At 47.7% G+C, this 18,150-nt stretch overlaps 1 protein-coding gene across 9 annotated transcripts in view; it reads right to left on the reverse strand.

The window, feature by feature from the left end:
- Positions 1 to 18,150, reverse strand: part of TNRC6A (trinucleotide repeat containing adaptor 6A) — a 189,630-nt gene that overhangs the window by 118,414 nt on the left and 53,066 nt on the right. For 7 of the 9 annotated variants that reach the window (XM_048865728.2, XM_048865727.2, XM_048865726.2 and 4 more), the window contains one exon: positions 5,953 to 6,026. In XM_048865728.2, coding sequence (XP_048721685.1) covers positions 5,953 to 6,026 — 74 coding nt within the window. Of the gene's footprint in view, positions 1 to 5,952; positions 6,027 to 17,218; positions 17,443 to 18,150 lie in introns of those variants that run through there. The other 2 variants (XM_048865732.2, XM_048865735.2) reach the window with 1 other exon arrangement.

An 18,150-nucleotide genomic window follows, 5' to 3' on the forward strand; every position in this document is an offset into this window, starting at 1 on the left:
AAGCGAGATCCCAGACCGCCTTGCTGGTTAAAATGAAAGGAATCTCTCTCCTCTCATGTGAGCACTACTTCGCGTTGTCACTGTTGGTGAATGGATCACATTTGGAAGTGGGCTGAGCTGCTGGCCTGTTCTCCGTGTGGCTGCTACCCTGGCCAGGGGTGCGGGTGTTATTCGATCAGCCACAGGGGTCTGGCTCACGAAAGAAGCAGCTGCTGTGGCAAGGGGACTGTCACACATCTCGCAGTCAGCAGCTCGCCAAGGGTCCACCTTCCTGCAGGAGAGGAGCTGAACTAACTGCTCTGCTGGTTCCTTTCTAGACTGTTCCCGAGGAGGGACTAGTGACGCGCTCCGAGCGCTTTGGCCTCGTCAGGATGGTCTCTGGCAGCTTCAAGCTGCTGCCCGTTTTCCCCCGGTGTAGCTGTTGTATGTGACTTGCATCTCCAGTGCTTGGCCAATCCACAGGGCTGCTCCAGTCCTCCTCCGGCCCCGGGAATTGAAAGCTCAGGGCTGTATTAGTAATGGGCCCCTGTGTTTACAGTTAGTCTGTTAAGAGCAGGAATCTCACTCCAAACTGCTCTAGGACAAATAAATAAATAGGCAGCAGGCCCTGAAGAGAGGACTTGCCAGTAATGAACCAGGGTGACTGGTTCTCAGCCTGCTGTCACCACACCCAAGTTATGGCCGACACTGCTCAACTGCCCGATAAATGTGTTATTTGCCATGTTTTGGCCTAAACCGTTGACTGTAGCTAGAACATGGGGCCTGCCTCCCCGTCCCTGACTCCCTTCACAATGCACCATGGTGACAGGGAACAGTTCTACCTAAGGGACACACCACAGAGCCTTTCAGCACCAGTGCCAGGTGACAAAAGGACATTGGCAGCACCTCTAGCCCTTTATGTCTCTGCAGCACAGCCACAGCCCGGGCAAGCTCCCGCCCGTCCACCCTGTTGATACTGTGCAGGCCTCGTGAGCTGTGCGTCTCCTCTGCCCCAGTACATATGGCAGCACCAACGGCTACAGAGGGTGCCTGGTCAGTCATAGACAGAGAACCTCGTCAGAGACTCACAACAGAAAGCCATCACGGGCTATGCCCATCAACATGCTGGATGCCAGTTGTGGCCATGGGCAGATCCCACTTCTCATGTAACAAACTGCATGCCCACCAAATCAAACCAAGGCCCCACACAGACATACAGCAGCTTCTGATCCACTCTGTCTTTATTGCTCTACTTCCTGCATCCTCGTTTATATTAAACCATGCTGCAACATAGGCCGGGACATCTACCCACTCCGCCATTCAGACCCTGTAGCTCGAGTCTGCATCTTTCCCTTGGATCTCCGCTCTAGCTTCTGGAAATAATCATTCATCCAGTCTTCACTTCCGCCCAAAGATTTCCCTTTTAACACAGGCAACACTGAAGGGTCCCTCTCTTTCCTGCACCATTCAGGTCTTAAAAGATGCTCTCCTAGGTGTCCCTGCTCGGCTGCTACCCAGAAGTCTTTTATTTCCAAGTTCAATAGATTTCTCCAGGCGTGTGATGACTTCATTTTCTTAAACCGAACCTCTGTCCCGCTGCACCAGCCTAGGACGCTGCCCTTATACCCAGCCCCACTCGCAGGGGAAGGCATATTCCCAGCATAATCTCCTGGTGATTCTGTTCCCAAGACTCCTCAAGCTGGCTGAGAAGTGGAGGCATCACTGGGCCTTTCAGAGAGGACACTGCCTTTCCCTGCTGCCCCCACCATGTGCACTTGTCCTCTCCCTAGTGGGGCTATCCATTCTGGAGCTGGCCTGAGCAGAGCTCATGGAGTGTCACACCTCTTTGCTACCCTGATACAGTCCTCTTTCCCTTATCACATCCACACATTTTCTTCATGCCAGCGAAGGATGGGCATGGGGGAGGGGCAACCCGCTGGGAGGCTGCCAAGCTGCTCGCCAGTCAGCAGCATAGGGGTGAAAAAGAGAACAGGACCCTTCCTTTAGTCCCCTCAGGGAGATGAAATCATCGCCCTTACAACATGGAAGGGCCAAAATAGAGTTCGGAGAGTAAATAGCTAAAGGTGCAAAAAGAAACAGGAAAGTCTTAAACTCAGTCAGAAGCAGGAAGCCTGGGAAAGAATTGGTGAATCTGCTGGATCACCCGGAGTTACAGCGGAGCAATCTGGGAAGACGAGGAAAGTGCTGAGAAGCTAGATGATTTCTTTGCACCAGTCTTCACTGCAGAGAACGTTGGGGAGATTCCTACATCACACCTGCTCCTTCTGGTAACAAAGCTGAGGTGCGCTCAGAGGCTGAGGTGGCGGAAAAAGAGATCTGAGGCAAACTGATCATTTAAAAAGCAATTAGCTACCGAGCCAGCTGGTCCAGCCAAGAGGTCTGAAGGAGCATAGGGCTGAAGTAGTTGAGGGGCTAACAAAAATCTGCAATCTCTCATTGAAAACATCCACTGTTCCAGAGGACTGGAGGGTAGCTAATATTGTAAGTATATCTTAAAAAGGCTCTAGGAGAATTGTAGAGCAATGAGCCTTACATCCGTACCTGGTGAATTGGTTAAAATGATAATTAAAAACAGAATAGCAAAACCCCTGGAAGATCATAACATGACAGGGTCTAACCAGCAGGATTTCTGCAAAGGAAAATTGTGTCTCACTAATCTCTTAGAATTCTTTGAATGTGTCAGAAAAGCAGTGGATAAAGGAGAACCAGTTGACCAAATGGTTTTAGATTCAAATAAGCTAAGTCATCAACCAGTGAGATACAAAGTATTGTCACGGATCAAAAACTGGCTGAGACACAGAAAGCAAGGAATGCGATTAAACGGTCAATTTGCACCATGGGAAAAGGTTAACAGAGGAGGCAGCAGGATTCCATACTACGTCCCTGTGTTGTTGAATATATTCATGAAGGGAGGTGAGTAGTGAGGGAGCCACCTGTGCATATGACACGTACATTTCTACACTGCAACAAAAGACACACGGTGCAGCCATGGCTGGTCTGGGCCAGCTGGCTCAGGCTCTCTGTGCTCAGGGTCTGGAGCTATAAAATTGATGCGTAGATGTTCAAGCTCTGGCTGGAGCCTAGGATCTAGGACCCTCTCGCCTTGTGGGGCCTCAGAGCCCAGGCCCAAAATGTTTACACTGCAATTTAATAGCCCCACAGTCTGGGCCCCGCGAGCCTGACTCAGCTGCCCTGGGCCAGTCGCAGGTCTTTCATTGCAGCGTTATTTAGGCCAGTCAGGACCAGAGAGGATGGTGAGGAACTTCAGAGAGACCTAAACAAGCCAGGGGAACAGGCAACATGATGGCAAATGAAGTCCAGGGTTGATGAACACAAAGTAATGTACACTGGAGGGGAAAATTTAAACTACGTATGCACCTTACAAGGGTCTAGATTAACCGTATCAGCTCAGGACAGGGACCTGGGCACTACTGTAGACAGCTCAATGGAGACCTCTGCTCAATGTGCAGAAGTGGCAAAGTTTGCAGATGATACAAAATTACTCAAAATAGTTTAATCCAAAACAGACTGCAAAAAGTTACAAAGGGATCTCACTTTAAACTGGGTGACTGGGCAACAAAATGGAACATGAAATTCAGTGTTGATCAATGCAAAGTTATGCACACTGGAAAACATAATCCCAGCTACACGTACAAAATGATAGGGTCTAAATGATCTGTTACCACTCAAGAAGGAGATCTTGGAGTCACTGTGGTTGACTGAAACCATCTGCTCAATGTGCAGCAGCAGTCAAAAAAGCGAACAGAATGTTAGAAACTATTAGGAAAGGGACAGATGATAAGACAGTAAATATCATAATGCCACTTTATGAATCCATGCTACACCCACATCTTGAATACTCTGTGCAGTTATGGCTGCCCTATTTCAAAAAAGATATATTAGAAATGGAAAAAGGACAGAGAAGGGCAGTAAAAATGATTAAGGGTATGGGGCAGATTCCATATGAAGAGAGATTAAAAAGACAGGGACAGTTCAGCTTGGAATATGACAGAGGTCTATAAAATCGTGACTGGTGTGGAGAAAGTGACTAGGAACATGTCATTTACCCCTTCACATGACACAAGAACCAGGGGTCACCATATGAAATTAATAGGCAGCAGGTTTAAAATAAACATAATGAAGTACTTCTTCATACAACACAGTCAACCAGGGGAACTCGTTGCCAGGGGATGTAGTGAAGGCCAAAAATATAACTGGGTTGAAAAAAGCACTAGATAAGCGATAAGTTGGCTATTAGCCAAGATGGTCAGGGACGTAACCCTATGCTCTGGGTGTCCCTAAACCTCTGATTGCCAGAAGGTAGGAGTGGATGACTGGGGATGGATCACACAATAATTGCCCTGTTCTGTTAATTTCCTCTGGGGCACCTGGCACTAGCCACTGTCAGAAGACAGGATACTGGGCTGGGTGGACCATTGGTCTGACCCAGTATGGCCATTCTTATTGATTGTTCATAGCAGGGAGAGTGTCACGGAGTGTGGGGGAGTCCAGGCCCTGCACCCCGCTTCCTGGGATTCACTGAGACTCTCAGCCAGCCAGTAAAACAGAAGGTTTATTGGACAACAGGAACACAGTCCAAAACAGAGCTTGTGGGTACACCCAGGACCCCTCAGTCAAGTCCTTCTGGGGGAGCAGGGAGCTTAGACCCCAGCCCTGGGGTTCCCTGTGTTCCTCCACCCATCCCCAAACTGAAAACTAACCTCCCCCAGCAGGCTCTCTCCTGCAGCCTGTCTTCACATTCCTGGGCAGAGGTGTTACCTCCCCCTCCCCCTCCTGGCTCAGGTGACAGGCTCTCAGGTCTCCCATCCACAGGGCACATTCCCAGGTCAACACTCCCCCCTCCCTGCTGCGTCACATCGTCACAGAGAGGTAGATGAGAACAAGCACGTCTTGTCCCTGGGGGATTACACTGCACCTGCCCACTAGTTCAGGATGCTGCAATCACTGGAGGCCAGGAGTGCAGCACGTTGCAATTCCTGCAGAAGCACAAAAACTATCAGCATCTCAATCTGCGCTTTTGTGCTGGGCACAGATTTAATTTAAAATGTTTCATGGGCTCACTGTAAAGAAACAACCAAGCAGTTAGGAATATCAGTGAAGGTGGGAACCCTGAGTCACTGCCAGACATTCTCCAAGTGGTTCTCACTCACAGAAACATTTAATTACATCCACTTAGACTGGTAACATCTGAAACTGGGTAAGCGAATCTGACCTGGAAAAGAGCCACTGCTCAGAGCCAGCCTGCAGCAGCTGGCAAAGACGAGGGCTTGGGTGAGGAGCAAAGCCTAAGCAGCCTGCAACAGACTAAAATGCTTCAACCAGTGAACTCAGTGGGCCTGAATGCAGACACAGACACATGCTGTCCAGAGGCAGCTTTCGTTTTGCTTTGTGGCTATGGGCTCAATCCTGCAAGGTGCAAGCTCTCGAGCCTCAATCCATCAAAGCACGGAAGCAGTCCCATTTGAACGAGACTAGTGAGATCAAAGAAAGGCATTCAGGGACTAGTGCCACCCTCATTACTAGGTGGGCATGGTGGTCTAAGGATTGTGTCAATGAACAGAAGGGATGGTCAGTGGGGCTTTAATTTAGCCAGCGATGAGCCCTGGTCCTTCAGGAGCCTCAATCATGCTTACTGTGTCGAGTGAGATTCAAATGAAGAAGGGACTCTCCCCACCCCCAGTCCCAGCAGCTACAATGAGAAGAAAAGCCAGATGGGCAAAGAGTAGGTCTGTGGGTATCAGCGGAAGGGACATTATCCCACAAAAGGACATGGCTGTCATCAGCAGCGGTAGCGACACAGAGCTAAGTTACACAAAGTTCACAAGAAAAGCTCCCGTGATCTAACTCATAATGAAAAGGGAAGTGACCAAGGGGTAACCAGGGTCCACGCCGGGGCCTGCTCAGGAATGAAAAGCCGCGCAGCAGCCTTACTGTTCAATGTCTTCTTGCACCAGAAGGTAGAAGGCCTCTTCTTGGCACTTAAAGGAGGATGACTCTTCTTTGACCTTTATGGAAACAAAAGACACAACAGTCCTCAGTGCCGTGGTGATTTAGTATCCTGAGCACAAAGATCTTGACGCAGAAAACACGGGCCCTGGTTCTCCACCATTCTGCATCTGGGCAGTGAGTGCAATGTGTTGCTGTTCTGGGTTGGTGGCACGTTTGCACAAGTTTTGTACCAGTGTAAAGGACTGCACAAGGTGCAGCTCAATGGAAAACCAGGCCCAGAAGACCTTGGGGAGGGTCTTTCACAACAGGGAGAACTGCCAAACACATTAGATTAAAGCAGGGACTGGCCAGTGATTCTTTCACCCCTTTTTTTTTTTTTTTTTTTGCGGGCACATAACCATTTCCTGACTACTGCAGAGATTTAGGTTTAATGAGGGCTTTCCTCCTGCCTGAGCCCAGCTGCTGGGTCCTATGGGGAAGTCAGAGCACTGTTTGGGACATCACACTAATTTCCGTATGATGTCATGATTGCACTACAGGGTCCTGCAAGAACTGGGAGGGAGATTCTAGCCCACAGACTCAAAGCTAACACAGAGGGTAAGAAGCCAAGCAAACTGCTGTTTAACCTGAAAGACCCTTTGTTGAAATCTGTCCACATGTGATTGTTCCCGCTGTGCAGCTGAACTGTGAGTGCTCCATCCTCTCCTCCAAGTATGCAAATTGACAACACCTTATCAAACTTCTTTATGAAGTGCAAACGCCTCTGCGAGCTGCAGTATGCTGGGGGGTGTAAGCAAGTCTCCAAGGCACCACACTGTCAACTAGATTTAGACCCGATATTTTGACTTTGCAAAGGGGAAAAAATGTGATTTACAAACCTGATACAAACAGAAAAGGCTCCTTCAATATTTTTGAATAAACTCCGTGAAAGCAGGGTGCAGCGTTGTTGGAAACCAAAACACAAAAGTACTGAACTATGCATGAGAAACAGCAAGCAAAACTGACCAGTCCAACGTCACTGCCCAAGCTGAGTGCAATTCTAAAGAAATAAAGGGTACAAACGGTAAACGGTGTGATCTATATCCTGCAATTGAATTGGTGAGGGTGGAACTCTGCAGTCCCACTGGCTTCAGGTGGGGCTCCATGTGGCTCAGGTTTTATTATCTGTCGCTTTGTGTAGAGGAGGGTTTTGTGGTCTGAGGATAGAGCGCATTAGCTAGCTTGGTCTAACACACGCTCTTCAGCATGTGCGAAAATAATCGCGTTAAAGCCGTGTCTTCCTGACAGGCTTTACTTTCACCATGTTAGCATGTGCTTGTGCCTTGACTAGAAGCTGTTAGCTGGAGCTAGCTAATGTGATCTCACATCATATCTTAAAATCCTAAACAAAACCTAAGATGACATCAGTGTCACGGTCCATTGGGGCTGCAATCCAGACCAGTGAGGGGTTGTGTCACCACCTTCCCTGTAACCCTGGGGACCTTGCAATGCTTTTTTGCTATAGCTCCCAGCTTGCAATGGTCACAGCCAGTCTATACGAGTGCAGGAAACACCCCATGTGCAAGACAGCCCTGGTTCAGCAGCTCTGATCCCAGCAGCCAGTCTACAGGCCCCCACTGCACTCTGGCTTCCGCTAGCCATGGTTCCAGCCAACAAACCCCACACTGGAACAGAAGGGGTTAAGAGTCTATACTGGACCCAGCTAGCCCTGCCCCTCCAACCCTGCAGAGCATGCTCCAGCTGGAGACAGGGTTAAAAAGGGAGCATCCCAGCTCAAAAGAGACCCTCCCTGACACCCCAAGGACTGCATGCTGAGTTGGGCTGGGGCTGACAATTTGGTTTCCCTTTTATATTTTCTTTCTCCTTTTCTGGGACTGGAAGCGGAGAGAGCAGTGGTAGGAAGTGACCCTAGGAGGGTAACACAGAGGGTCCACAACCCTGCCCAGGGGTCAATGCTGCTGACCCTCTAGGGTGCTGGGTCAGAGCCCGGTGGAGTAGAGGCTCCCTGCAGATCCCATTAGATGATCTCAACACACTCCCAGTCCTGAATTTTCCCAAAATCATGTGCCCTGGAGCGTCCAGCCCTCTCCTGGCCAATTCTGAGAAATAAGGTTTGTTGTGCTTTTGTCTCTTTAATGGCACATCACAGCTCATTAACTGGGGTAAATACACCCCTCCCTGCAAACACAGCACTGAGCTGGGTTACAGTAATAAAATAAAACAAATTGATTAACAGTAGGACATAGGTGAAGAGATGCCAAGTAAAAGGAATAAAGTTAGAAAGGGTTACAAGCAAATACAAATGAAAACATGCATCTAAAAGTCTAAAACTTAATTTAACAAGTTTACAGGCTTTGTTCAAGATGGTTTCTCACAAATCTTTTTTCCAGCCGTGGGTAACTTTCCCTCAGTCAGGACCTTCCATAAAAGTACAAGCTGCTGGCTTCCCTTGCCTGCCCAGGTGAAAGATCATTGCTAAACAGATTTCTCACATAGATTCAGTTCCCAGAGACTTCCACCCCTCCTTGGCTGAAGGACCCAGCTTTCTCAGCCGGCAAGAGCTCTGGCCCCTTACGTCTGTCTAATGATGGATGCCAAAGATGGCTTCAGCCCTTGACCTTGCTTATCTCTTCCAAACTTCAATGACCTCATTTCAAGAGGCAGGATGACCTCATGCTGTTCTCTTCCTCTGGGCTTCCCATTTCCTTCTTGATTTCTATGTAAAAAGGGCTTCCATAGTTTCTGGTCACACCTTGCTTAGTTTCTGGAGACAGGTCAATAGCTGCCTTCTCTCCTGTCTGGGGGAAAGCCTGTTTCGCCCTTTGTTTGGTCACAAACTATAAAGCCTAATAATAAGTATCCATAATTTCTTATGTAGTATTAATACATACAAAATCACAATGATATTAATCACCAGTGTGTCATAGGCATTCATAAAGCACCTCACTTGATAAACTTTTGTAATACGGTAATATTGTATAGAATCAGTTGATTCAATTGCTCATCACTTAAGGGTCAGACCCCCAGTCTTTATAGACCGGCAAATCTTTGAAACGTAACATCCAGCCCAAGTTTCTCTCCTGCTAGGACACCATGCTGTCTCCTGCCCCATTTGTTAGTTTTCTAGCTTTGTTTACCTCATATGTAAATAGAATTTCATTGTCTCAACCTGATGACCAAGCTGGACCGAGAAGCATATACACATTCCTTGTTTACCAACACCCCCTGACTTGCCTGGTTTAAACACATTTTAGTTATCATTCCAGTTATATCCAGTTATATCCATAACTCGTGATGAAAATTCCATGCATATGTTTCACAAGAATATTAATGATCAGGGAGTTATTAGTTTTCCAACGACATTTTACATGGTACCTTTTAGATACAGATTGTAACTATAGCAAGTTGGGGCACACTGAACTGGTTAGAGCAGCTGAAACTCACTATACAATACCTTGCCCTCTGGCACTGGGATGCTCTTAGGATCACAATCAGTAACAAAGGCAAAGGCGTTTTTAAAACATCTGTCAGTTCAGGTTGCCTGTTCCCTGGACTGAATGTACTCCCGGCTATGAATTGCTATTCAGATTATGTCCCTCACCACACCCCAATGTTTTACATTTTCCTTGCATAAAAATGAATTTTATGGATTATTATTTTTTCCTCAAACAGTCTAGAAGAAAACAAATGTGACTGAATCTATGTTGCAACTGAATCTATGTTGTTCTCACTAAGTCAATCAGTTCCATCCAAGAACAAACACACTAACAGAACAGGTCTGGCGGAGTCATAATACATACAGCCTAATTAATCACATTACTCATGAAAATATATTGGTATAATTAATAACACAAGGCATCTATATTGGCCTCTGTGGCGCAGCAAATTACAAGGCAGTAATACTTGGACATGTTGACCTGGATTTCATACATAATCCATCAAGCCATTCCTGCCAGATCGAGTCTCCAGAGACAAGAACAATACAAAAATGATAATTAAACAAAAGCAAGATGGACAGCAGTAGTGTAACATTCATCATTCCCAATATCCCATGGAAGGGGTTGGGATATTCTGATTTTGTCCTGCACATTCTTGTGCTTTCCTCTGTGAAGGTTTTGGTATTTTAATAGGCCTGAATGGGGATACATTACTGTTAATTATGAATAAGAATAAATTATAGCTTGGTGAATGAAGGCATATGGCAATATCATTATACAGGCGTAGCAGCCCTGAAGGCTTTCAAAAGGGTTCCTGTGGATGGGTTACAGTGGATGGGTTGCGCGGTGATGTGCATCTGAGATCCATTGCCCAAACGGTCAGAGCTCTACCTTAGCACCGATCCCTGCATCACAAAGACCAGGCCCATCTAAAGGCCTTGCATCTATGAGGGTTACTTCTCTCCAAAGGGAAGTGTGGTCAAAGTGAGGGAGTCAGACTTAGCGTACATACTGCATTCCTGTGGCTGCTGTTAATAAATCACTACAGGCAGCATGAGGCCCAGACACTACACAAATGCAAACGGAACATAGAGACCAACCATCGATGGAACACACACACTGTATGGTACGGCCTCCTAATTCCACAAGAAGTACGCTAATGAGCAACATGTGGGATGGGGGAATCACTGGCTGAGGCAATCTTTAGACAAGTGACTAGTGACTGGCTAAGAGATGGAGAACAAAGAGTGGGAATGAGTGCTCCATGCTCACCACAGAAGGAAGTTAATAGCTGGGTGTCCTAAGAATCCGCACTGGGGCCAGTGGTATTTCGTATGTTTCCCAGTGATCTGGTAGAATAATTGACCCATGTGGAATCAGAATCTGTAGCTAACACAAGATTAGTCAGACTAGTCAGGTCTAGAGAGGAGTGAAAAGAACTTCAGAAGGACCCAAAAAATACCAGGTAAAAAGGGTAACGCACTGAGAAATGAAACTCAGCCCGACAAGTGCAAATGGAAGGAACCGTGAGCTACTCCTACACACTGATTGTTCTAAAGAGACTAACCACCTAGGAGAAAGATCCAGCTGCTGCGGTGGGCAGCACAATAAAGACCTCCACTCAAAGCACATATTAGAATGGCGTTCCATGTGTAGGCGGCACGGTGTCCTTCTCCAAAAGGAAACCGTGAAAATAGAATAGGCCCAGAGAAGGGCAACCAAACTAAATTAGGGACCTGGGAAGGCTCCCATACAAGACATTAAAAAGATACGGAGTGTCCTTTACAGAGTAGATGAACAAGAAAGAACATGGCAGAGGCACACAATAATCAATACTAGAGACGGTCAGATGGGCTCTCCTGTTTACCTTCTCTTGTATACAAGACCAGCAGTAACTTCCCTCCCAACTCCACGAAAGGGAAGCTGGTTCCTCCCACGCACAGAACTCATTTCATGTGTTATATTCCACACACTCGTCCCTTTGCTTAAACACATTAATACAACTGGACTCCACCACCTTCCCTGTACGTCCGTTCCGTATTCACCACACATTATAAAGTGCCACGTGAAATTTTTACTACTGAGACATATATTCCTTCTTAACGTAAACCTATAATCCCTATTTCTGGTCTGTCCAGCAGCCTCCCATAGATCAAACTATCAGCTAGCTGGTTGAAAACCTTCAGTCGTGTTACTTCTTAATCATCTTTGCTCAAAGCTAAATAACCCCAATTTTGTCTTTCCCACCTCATTCATAAGCCCCTCCATTCCACAGAGCATCTCAGCTGCCCTGTACTGGATTCTTCAGTTTAACTGATCTATCCCAAATGGGGTGACCAGAACTGAAGTCTATATTCCACATGTGGTACAGCAATTGTAAGGGGCCCGTACAATATCCCTAGAATTATGTGATATGTATTGTTAGAAACCGACATCCTATTAACTTTTTATACTGCAGCTCCCTGGACCAGGAATTTAAATGTCAGATCTGTCAGTACAGACAGATCCTTTCCCTTTATTGAATTAATTCAATACCGTTTGAATCATTCTTAGGTGGGCATTATATTTCCATCCCTATTCAATACCAGCTTGCTCCTAGCCACAGAAAAGCAGGAAGCTCCGGACAAGCAGCTGTGAATGCCTTTGTTTCAGGCAGCTTGTATCACAACCCCTTGGTTTTGTTTTCCTTTCCTACTGGTATTAGAAACACGTTCACATTAATAGGTATTTAATGAAACCATAACAGCTTCAAATTCATAGTTCGAAATGGTCTAAAAACAGGGTTGCCTGTTCAATCGCATCAGTAAATATTTATGGACTTTAAATCTTCAGGAAACTGCAACAGCCTGCTAACGATTTGTCCAAGAATGTTTTTAATGGGCTAGTTTGTGTTCTGAGCCAAATGGCACCTACACACTGAAACCACGTCACGTAGCCAGGCAGCTGGAGAGAGTGTTGCATTGCAGCACCACAGACCAGGTCTCTCCCGCCTGGAGACCAGCGGTGCCTGGAACACAAGGCAGGAGCTGGCTTCTGGGCATGCATATCCCCCTTCTTCTTCCTCTCATTAAGAGTCAGACCATGGAACACATCTAGGGCATGAACCAACCTCGACGTGACAGAAGTTAGGAAGAAACTTTCCCTATGAGCTGGCTAGGCCATGGCTGTCCCCTGCGGCGATTTTCGTAAGTGGTACCAGCCATTCTCAGAGGCAGGATACCAGGCTAAGTGGGCCATGGTTCTGATCCAGTACAGCAATTCCTATGTTCCCAGCTGGCAAATTCTCTGCTGGCATAAATCCCTTGATTTCAGCAGATTTATGACCACGGTGAACTTGTTCCCATACATTCAAGAGCCTATCATCCGTTGTAATTAAAGTAGCATTGGCTGGACGGCTCTCTCCACAACTCAATTCCTCACTCTCCGTCAGTACACCGTAGGCTTTATTTCTAGAGGTCAGAGTTATCATCAGCCAGGCTGAATTCCTCTGCACCAGTGATGTCACGGGAACACATTAGAGAGGCAGGCTGGTCTCATGGTCTCAGCACAGTACTGGGAGTCAGGAATCCTCGGGACGAAGCCTGGCTCTGACACTGACTCCCTCTCTGGCCTTGGAGAAGTTGTAAAACTTTCCCAAGCCTCAGTTTCCCCCGCTGTAAAGCACTTACCTCAGCCTGGTCTGCTGAGGAGTAATTATCGAGTGCTCATAAGGTGCTTCTAAAAGGTTGCACGGACTGTGAGTGTTAAGGGTCAATTCTCCCCCCTGCCAGAGGGTGAGAAAGGACTTGAACGTGGGTCTCCTACCTCTCAGGCAGGTGCTCTAAGCACTGAGCTATGGGGTATTCGGATGGGAGGGGGGGTCCCCCCAATCTCTCCTGTTGATGATGTTCCACTGTGGAGAAAGGATGAAAGAGCAATTGGAACAGGGGGACTGGAGCCAGGCCATGTCCCAGGTGGGTGCCCGAAGCACTGAACTACAGAGTTAGAGCCATTCTTGCGCACTCTCTCTGGCCCAACGTCTATGTAAGTATTTATCCACCATGGAACATGCATGTGTTCTAACCGCTGGGCACCACCATCTCTTCCTCCTCCCCATCAGCCGGTTGGGTTTTGAATGGGACCTGATCCAGGAGGCAGCCTCTGAGCATGTCATCTACCAGAACAGGCCCTGGATGCAACTTAGGGAGCCAAACAGATTTTCTCCCCCGGTTTGTGACTTGCCCTAGGGCTTGGGCAGGAGATAGGTGCCTGGAGGACGCCTAGAGGGAGGGAGCAGTGTACATGCTCAGAGGCAGAAACCCTGGCACAGCAGGAACTTGGCCCTGAAAATGGAGGCACCGAGTTTAGGGGTCTACACGGGTTAGACAGGAGTTTGTGCATCGCAGTGGAGCCAAACCTGGGACGTAGGCACCTGAAATAGTGTCTTCGGTGCCTAACTCCTTTTGAGCATCAGACCTAAGCTTTTCACTAAGTATTATTTACAATCAGTTACGCAGAAGCCTGTTTCGCCCGGCTCCTCACGTGGTGCCTGGTCTGATAGAGGAGTCAGGGGCATTTTGCTTTGGTGCTCACCCTTTTCAGTCCATTTCACCACAAAACGCAGGCTGGGACCTTGACGCAAGAGTGGCTGAGAAGGTGCTACAAGCCTGCAAGGCTACCTCCTGAGCCTCCGATGGCCCCTCATGTCCAACACAGAGTTACCTTCAGCCTCCACATCCTGGCCCTTAGGCAGCCTCCTTTGGTTTCTGCGTGAAGCTGACATTCCAGATAACGCCCGCCACCCCTTCGGAGTCTGGCAGGGAGAGGGTCTGGCAGGAGCGGCTCGGGGAGGGGAGTCAGGCGTGTCTTTGCTCTTCCTGCTCCACCAGCTGTTGGTGGTCCACATGGTGCAGAGCTTCCATGCTCCCCATGGGAAAGTGTGCAGCCTATGAAGAGAGCTGGCTCAATAGGATTTTAAAACTCCCTCTTTCCCTGAAACCCTCTAGCTGGCGATGGCCTGCTTGTCTGCCCTACAAAACTTTCATTCTGCCAGGAAATTAACTAGGTTGAGAGTGCCTGTCAGCCAGGATGCATCACAGAGGTGTATGCTGCAGAAGGGTCAGGCATACTGCCCTGAACTTACACCTGTCGCCTACGTGGCTATGATGTGCCCTTCTGTTCACCCTCCCCAGAGGGAGTGCATGGGGCTAGAACATGTTCATTAACATCAGTTCTCACTCTCACATGAGCTCAGTTCACTGTAATTCAGCTTTGCCCCAGCAAGGAATCTGGTTGTGGGAGTTCACTGTCTGGTACCGTAATTCACGAAAAGAGATTTCCAGAGCACAGCGCATCTTCTGTGGAGAGCTGTGTAGACATGTTTCATTGCCTTTATATTTCACTATAGTTGACAGCTTTTGAAAGGCAAATACATGTACACAGGGAATCCTTTGATGAGAGATGCAGTAAAGGCATTTGACAAAGCATGGGATGCATACTTGGTTATTAAAAGAATCTGGATTTACTGTCTCATTAGTGAGATTATACAAGGTGGCCCTTTGCAGCAAATCAATACAAATCTTTTCAGTCAAAAAGGCACCCTTTGGCCTACACCCTCCCCCTGCCCTGTCTCCTTAATTCAAATACAAAAGTGAGGAGGTTTGGATTTGCCATATGGATAATTAGGACACAGTCCCCTACGGCAATACCTGGGCTGGAGAGGGCTCCCATCAAAGCTTCACCTACTAAATTAGTTTAATCATGTCTGTCATTAGTCATCTTTGCTTGAGCCCCCATTTTGAGGCCATTTAAAGGGGATTAGAGAAAATCTTCCCTCTTTAGTGCTGTACAATAGTGATTAACCATCAGAAGTCGCAAGGCATTTTCATACTGAGGAAGCGAAGCAAAACTGAATCTGTAACCACAAAAGCCCAGCGCCCTCCGCTATGAACCAGGACTTGGAGCTCGCATGAGAGAAAGAATTATTAGTGCGACACCTGGGGTGCTAATTGATACACACAGGAGCCCTGGTACAGGGCTGGAGATGAGAGGACTCAGAGAGGAGCCAGGTCAGCTCAAGGAGGTTGTAAATGACATTGGGCAGGATCTTGTAATCCTTACTGAGAATTCTGTGCCACTAGGGAGTGAGTTAGTAGGGCACGGTTTGTTCTCATTTCGTTATCTATTATCCCTCTAGATCTTAGACGGATCTATCTACAGCTAGACAGACCCACAGACATACACATATAGGCTGATGTGGAAACAGGCACATTTAGATACAGATGTGCAGAGAACTAGGCACCCCATTCTAGCTGGGCTTAACTAATTCATAACTATGGCCCGGGGAGAGTTAATTACAGAGCATAATTCACTCCGATTCTACGGACCCCTGGAATAGCATCCTCACCCTGCCCTTGCTCCAATCCCACCTGTTTTCCTGCAGCCTCCTCTCTTCTCCCCTCCAGCCCTTGTCCAACTGCTCCCTGCCCAGTTCCTCCTGACCCAGGAGGAGACCAACTGCTCTTGTTCATTAGGCAGGAGACGTCACTGCAGTGCTCTCACTGAGAGGCCAGGGGTTTTCTCAGTGCCTGGCATTTACGTTAAGCAGAGCTGTAAATAAACTCCTGACATTTTGAAGTTAACCATGCCCAGCCAGTTGGCTGTTTGCTCTGCTCCAAAGCCTGCCAGTTCCCACCTGCCTGAGGTTTCACACCCATTGGGATCCAGGCACCACATGTATGGAAATGCTCAGATGTCGTTCAGAACGGGCCACCACGGCTGCCTAAAATGAACGTGACTGTTCGAGTTCTTTCACTGAAAGTATTACCACTCTGAGCTGTGCAGGAACAAGCGTGCACAAGTAGAAGTTATCTTTGGGTAAAGAGACAGGAAAGCGTACCTGCATATTAATACGAATTCTGCGTAAACAGAAAGGAAACTAAAAATACAGCTGAGCACAGGGTGAAGGAGTCGTGGCAAATCTGACAGCAGCCGCTCGGCAGCCCTGGAGTAGCAGAACTCAGGACTTTCACTGAACCAGTGACTTGTATTTGTCCAACAAATGTGAAGTTTTGCAGAACAACCTTTTGCTTATAAAGTGACCGGAGGCCCCTGCAGGCACTCAGGGCACTGAGCAAACATTTCCTAATGTAAGACAACTCAAAACGTCACACAGCAAACACGGCAAAAGGCAGATCAGATCTAACAGTTCAAAACACAAATGGCATCTCAGGGTGTTGACTTTCCTAGCCAGTCCAGAAGGGATTTGAGCAGCCTGTTTGGTTTATTAATCCAATGGATTCCTTTAATGTGTGCTTGGACCGTATTAGATGGGCAGAACACATGCCACATTCTGAATGCTACGCTCCCTGTTTCTAATCCGGCTACCATTTGATTCACTCAGCCCAACAGAGCAAGTCCTAATTATCGCTGAGCCCGGCTCTCTAAATGACCCGGCAGGTGGGGGAGTTATCTATGGAATGTGTGGTGGGATTTCACACCTCTTCTTTTTAACCCAACAAAAGCCGTGAATAAAAATAACAATAAAAGAAAATAAAACCTAGAAAACAAAAAACCTTTGCCATAAAACCACAGTTGTAATCCCCTCCTGTGTGCAGACCAGCTTTCTGCAGCTAATCCTGCCCTCTGCAGAGCCTGGGTCAGCATCTGCAGTAACCAGAGGAAACTAGCACAGGTCCTAAACAATTCCTTACTCCTGACAGTGGCACATTGTGGGTGCCCTAAACACGACAGCAGCGGCAAAGATGGGCCCCTCGTTTCACAAGCTCATGAATCCTGAACAGAGCCTTTGGGTGAATTGGAAAGTGACTTACCCGCCGGTGTGAAAGGATCCCAAGGTAAGTGTCCCTGCAGTAAGCACAGGAGCCTTCGCGAGGAAGAGCGACGAGCAAAGGAAACCTTCTTAGAAAAGGAAAGCGGCACTTGCATCCTTTGCCTTACAAATGGAAGTGGCATGGTGACTTGCCCTGAGTGCCTGGCAGAGGAACATGCTGGCGCCCGCGCTGAGGGAGACCGCTGGGACTAATGGCAAACATTCCCCTGGCTTCTCTTAACTCCTCCTATGGTAGGGTACTGACCTTTTCTTGGCTCTCTTCCAGCGGTAAGAGGGAGCGAGTGCTCAAACACAGGCATAGCGGGAGGAAGGGCACACACCATCGGGGCAAAGAGGGGAAGCGAGGCTGGCTGATCACTCAGCCTCCTGCCTAAAGGTTCTCCCAGGGAGAGTGTGAATGATCAGCCATTCGCAGAGAGGCTCTTCCCAGGGCTGTGACAGCAGCTCCACAGACTCTCCGCCTGAACTAGCTAATGCCATTGCATCAGCCAGGACACTGGAGCACACAGAGCAGAGGCAATTTCTTAGTAACCGTGCCTTAACTAAAAGCAGCCCTCCGTGGCTTCATATTAGCTGCCTTTCTGAATTCAGCGACCTCAAGGGTTCCTGCTCCAGTTTTGGATCCAGCATCTGTGGAGACAAGTCCTCGGTGCATTCTGTGTTAAATAACGAAGGTTAATTTGATTTGATGCACTACTTCATTATCATAAACAGCTCACACAGTATGTCAGTCTTCTGTAATTACAATTTCCTACAGCCAGCATCTTGTTCATTTCCTGTCATTGATGGTGTTTCCCTATGATCATCTCACAGCTAAGTGCTTCTGCATGAACTTCACTGAACAGTAATTAGGTGTCATTTATTCTGTAGCTGCTGGTTAGACTAATTTACAAAAATAGGACCTGGGATATT

This window comes from Caretta caretta, chromosome 10, assembly GCF_965140235.1.
Source record: "Caretta caretta isolate rCarCar2 chromosome 10, rCarCar1.hap1, whole genome shotgun sequence".
In the NCBI taxonomy this organism is placed as follows: domain Eukaryota; kingdom Metazoa; phylum Chordata; order Testudines; family Cheloniidae; genus Caretta; species Caretta caretta.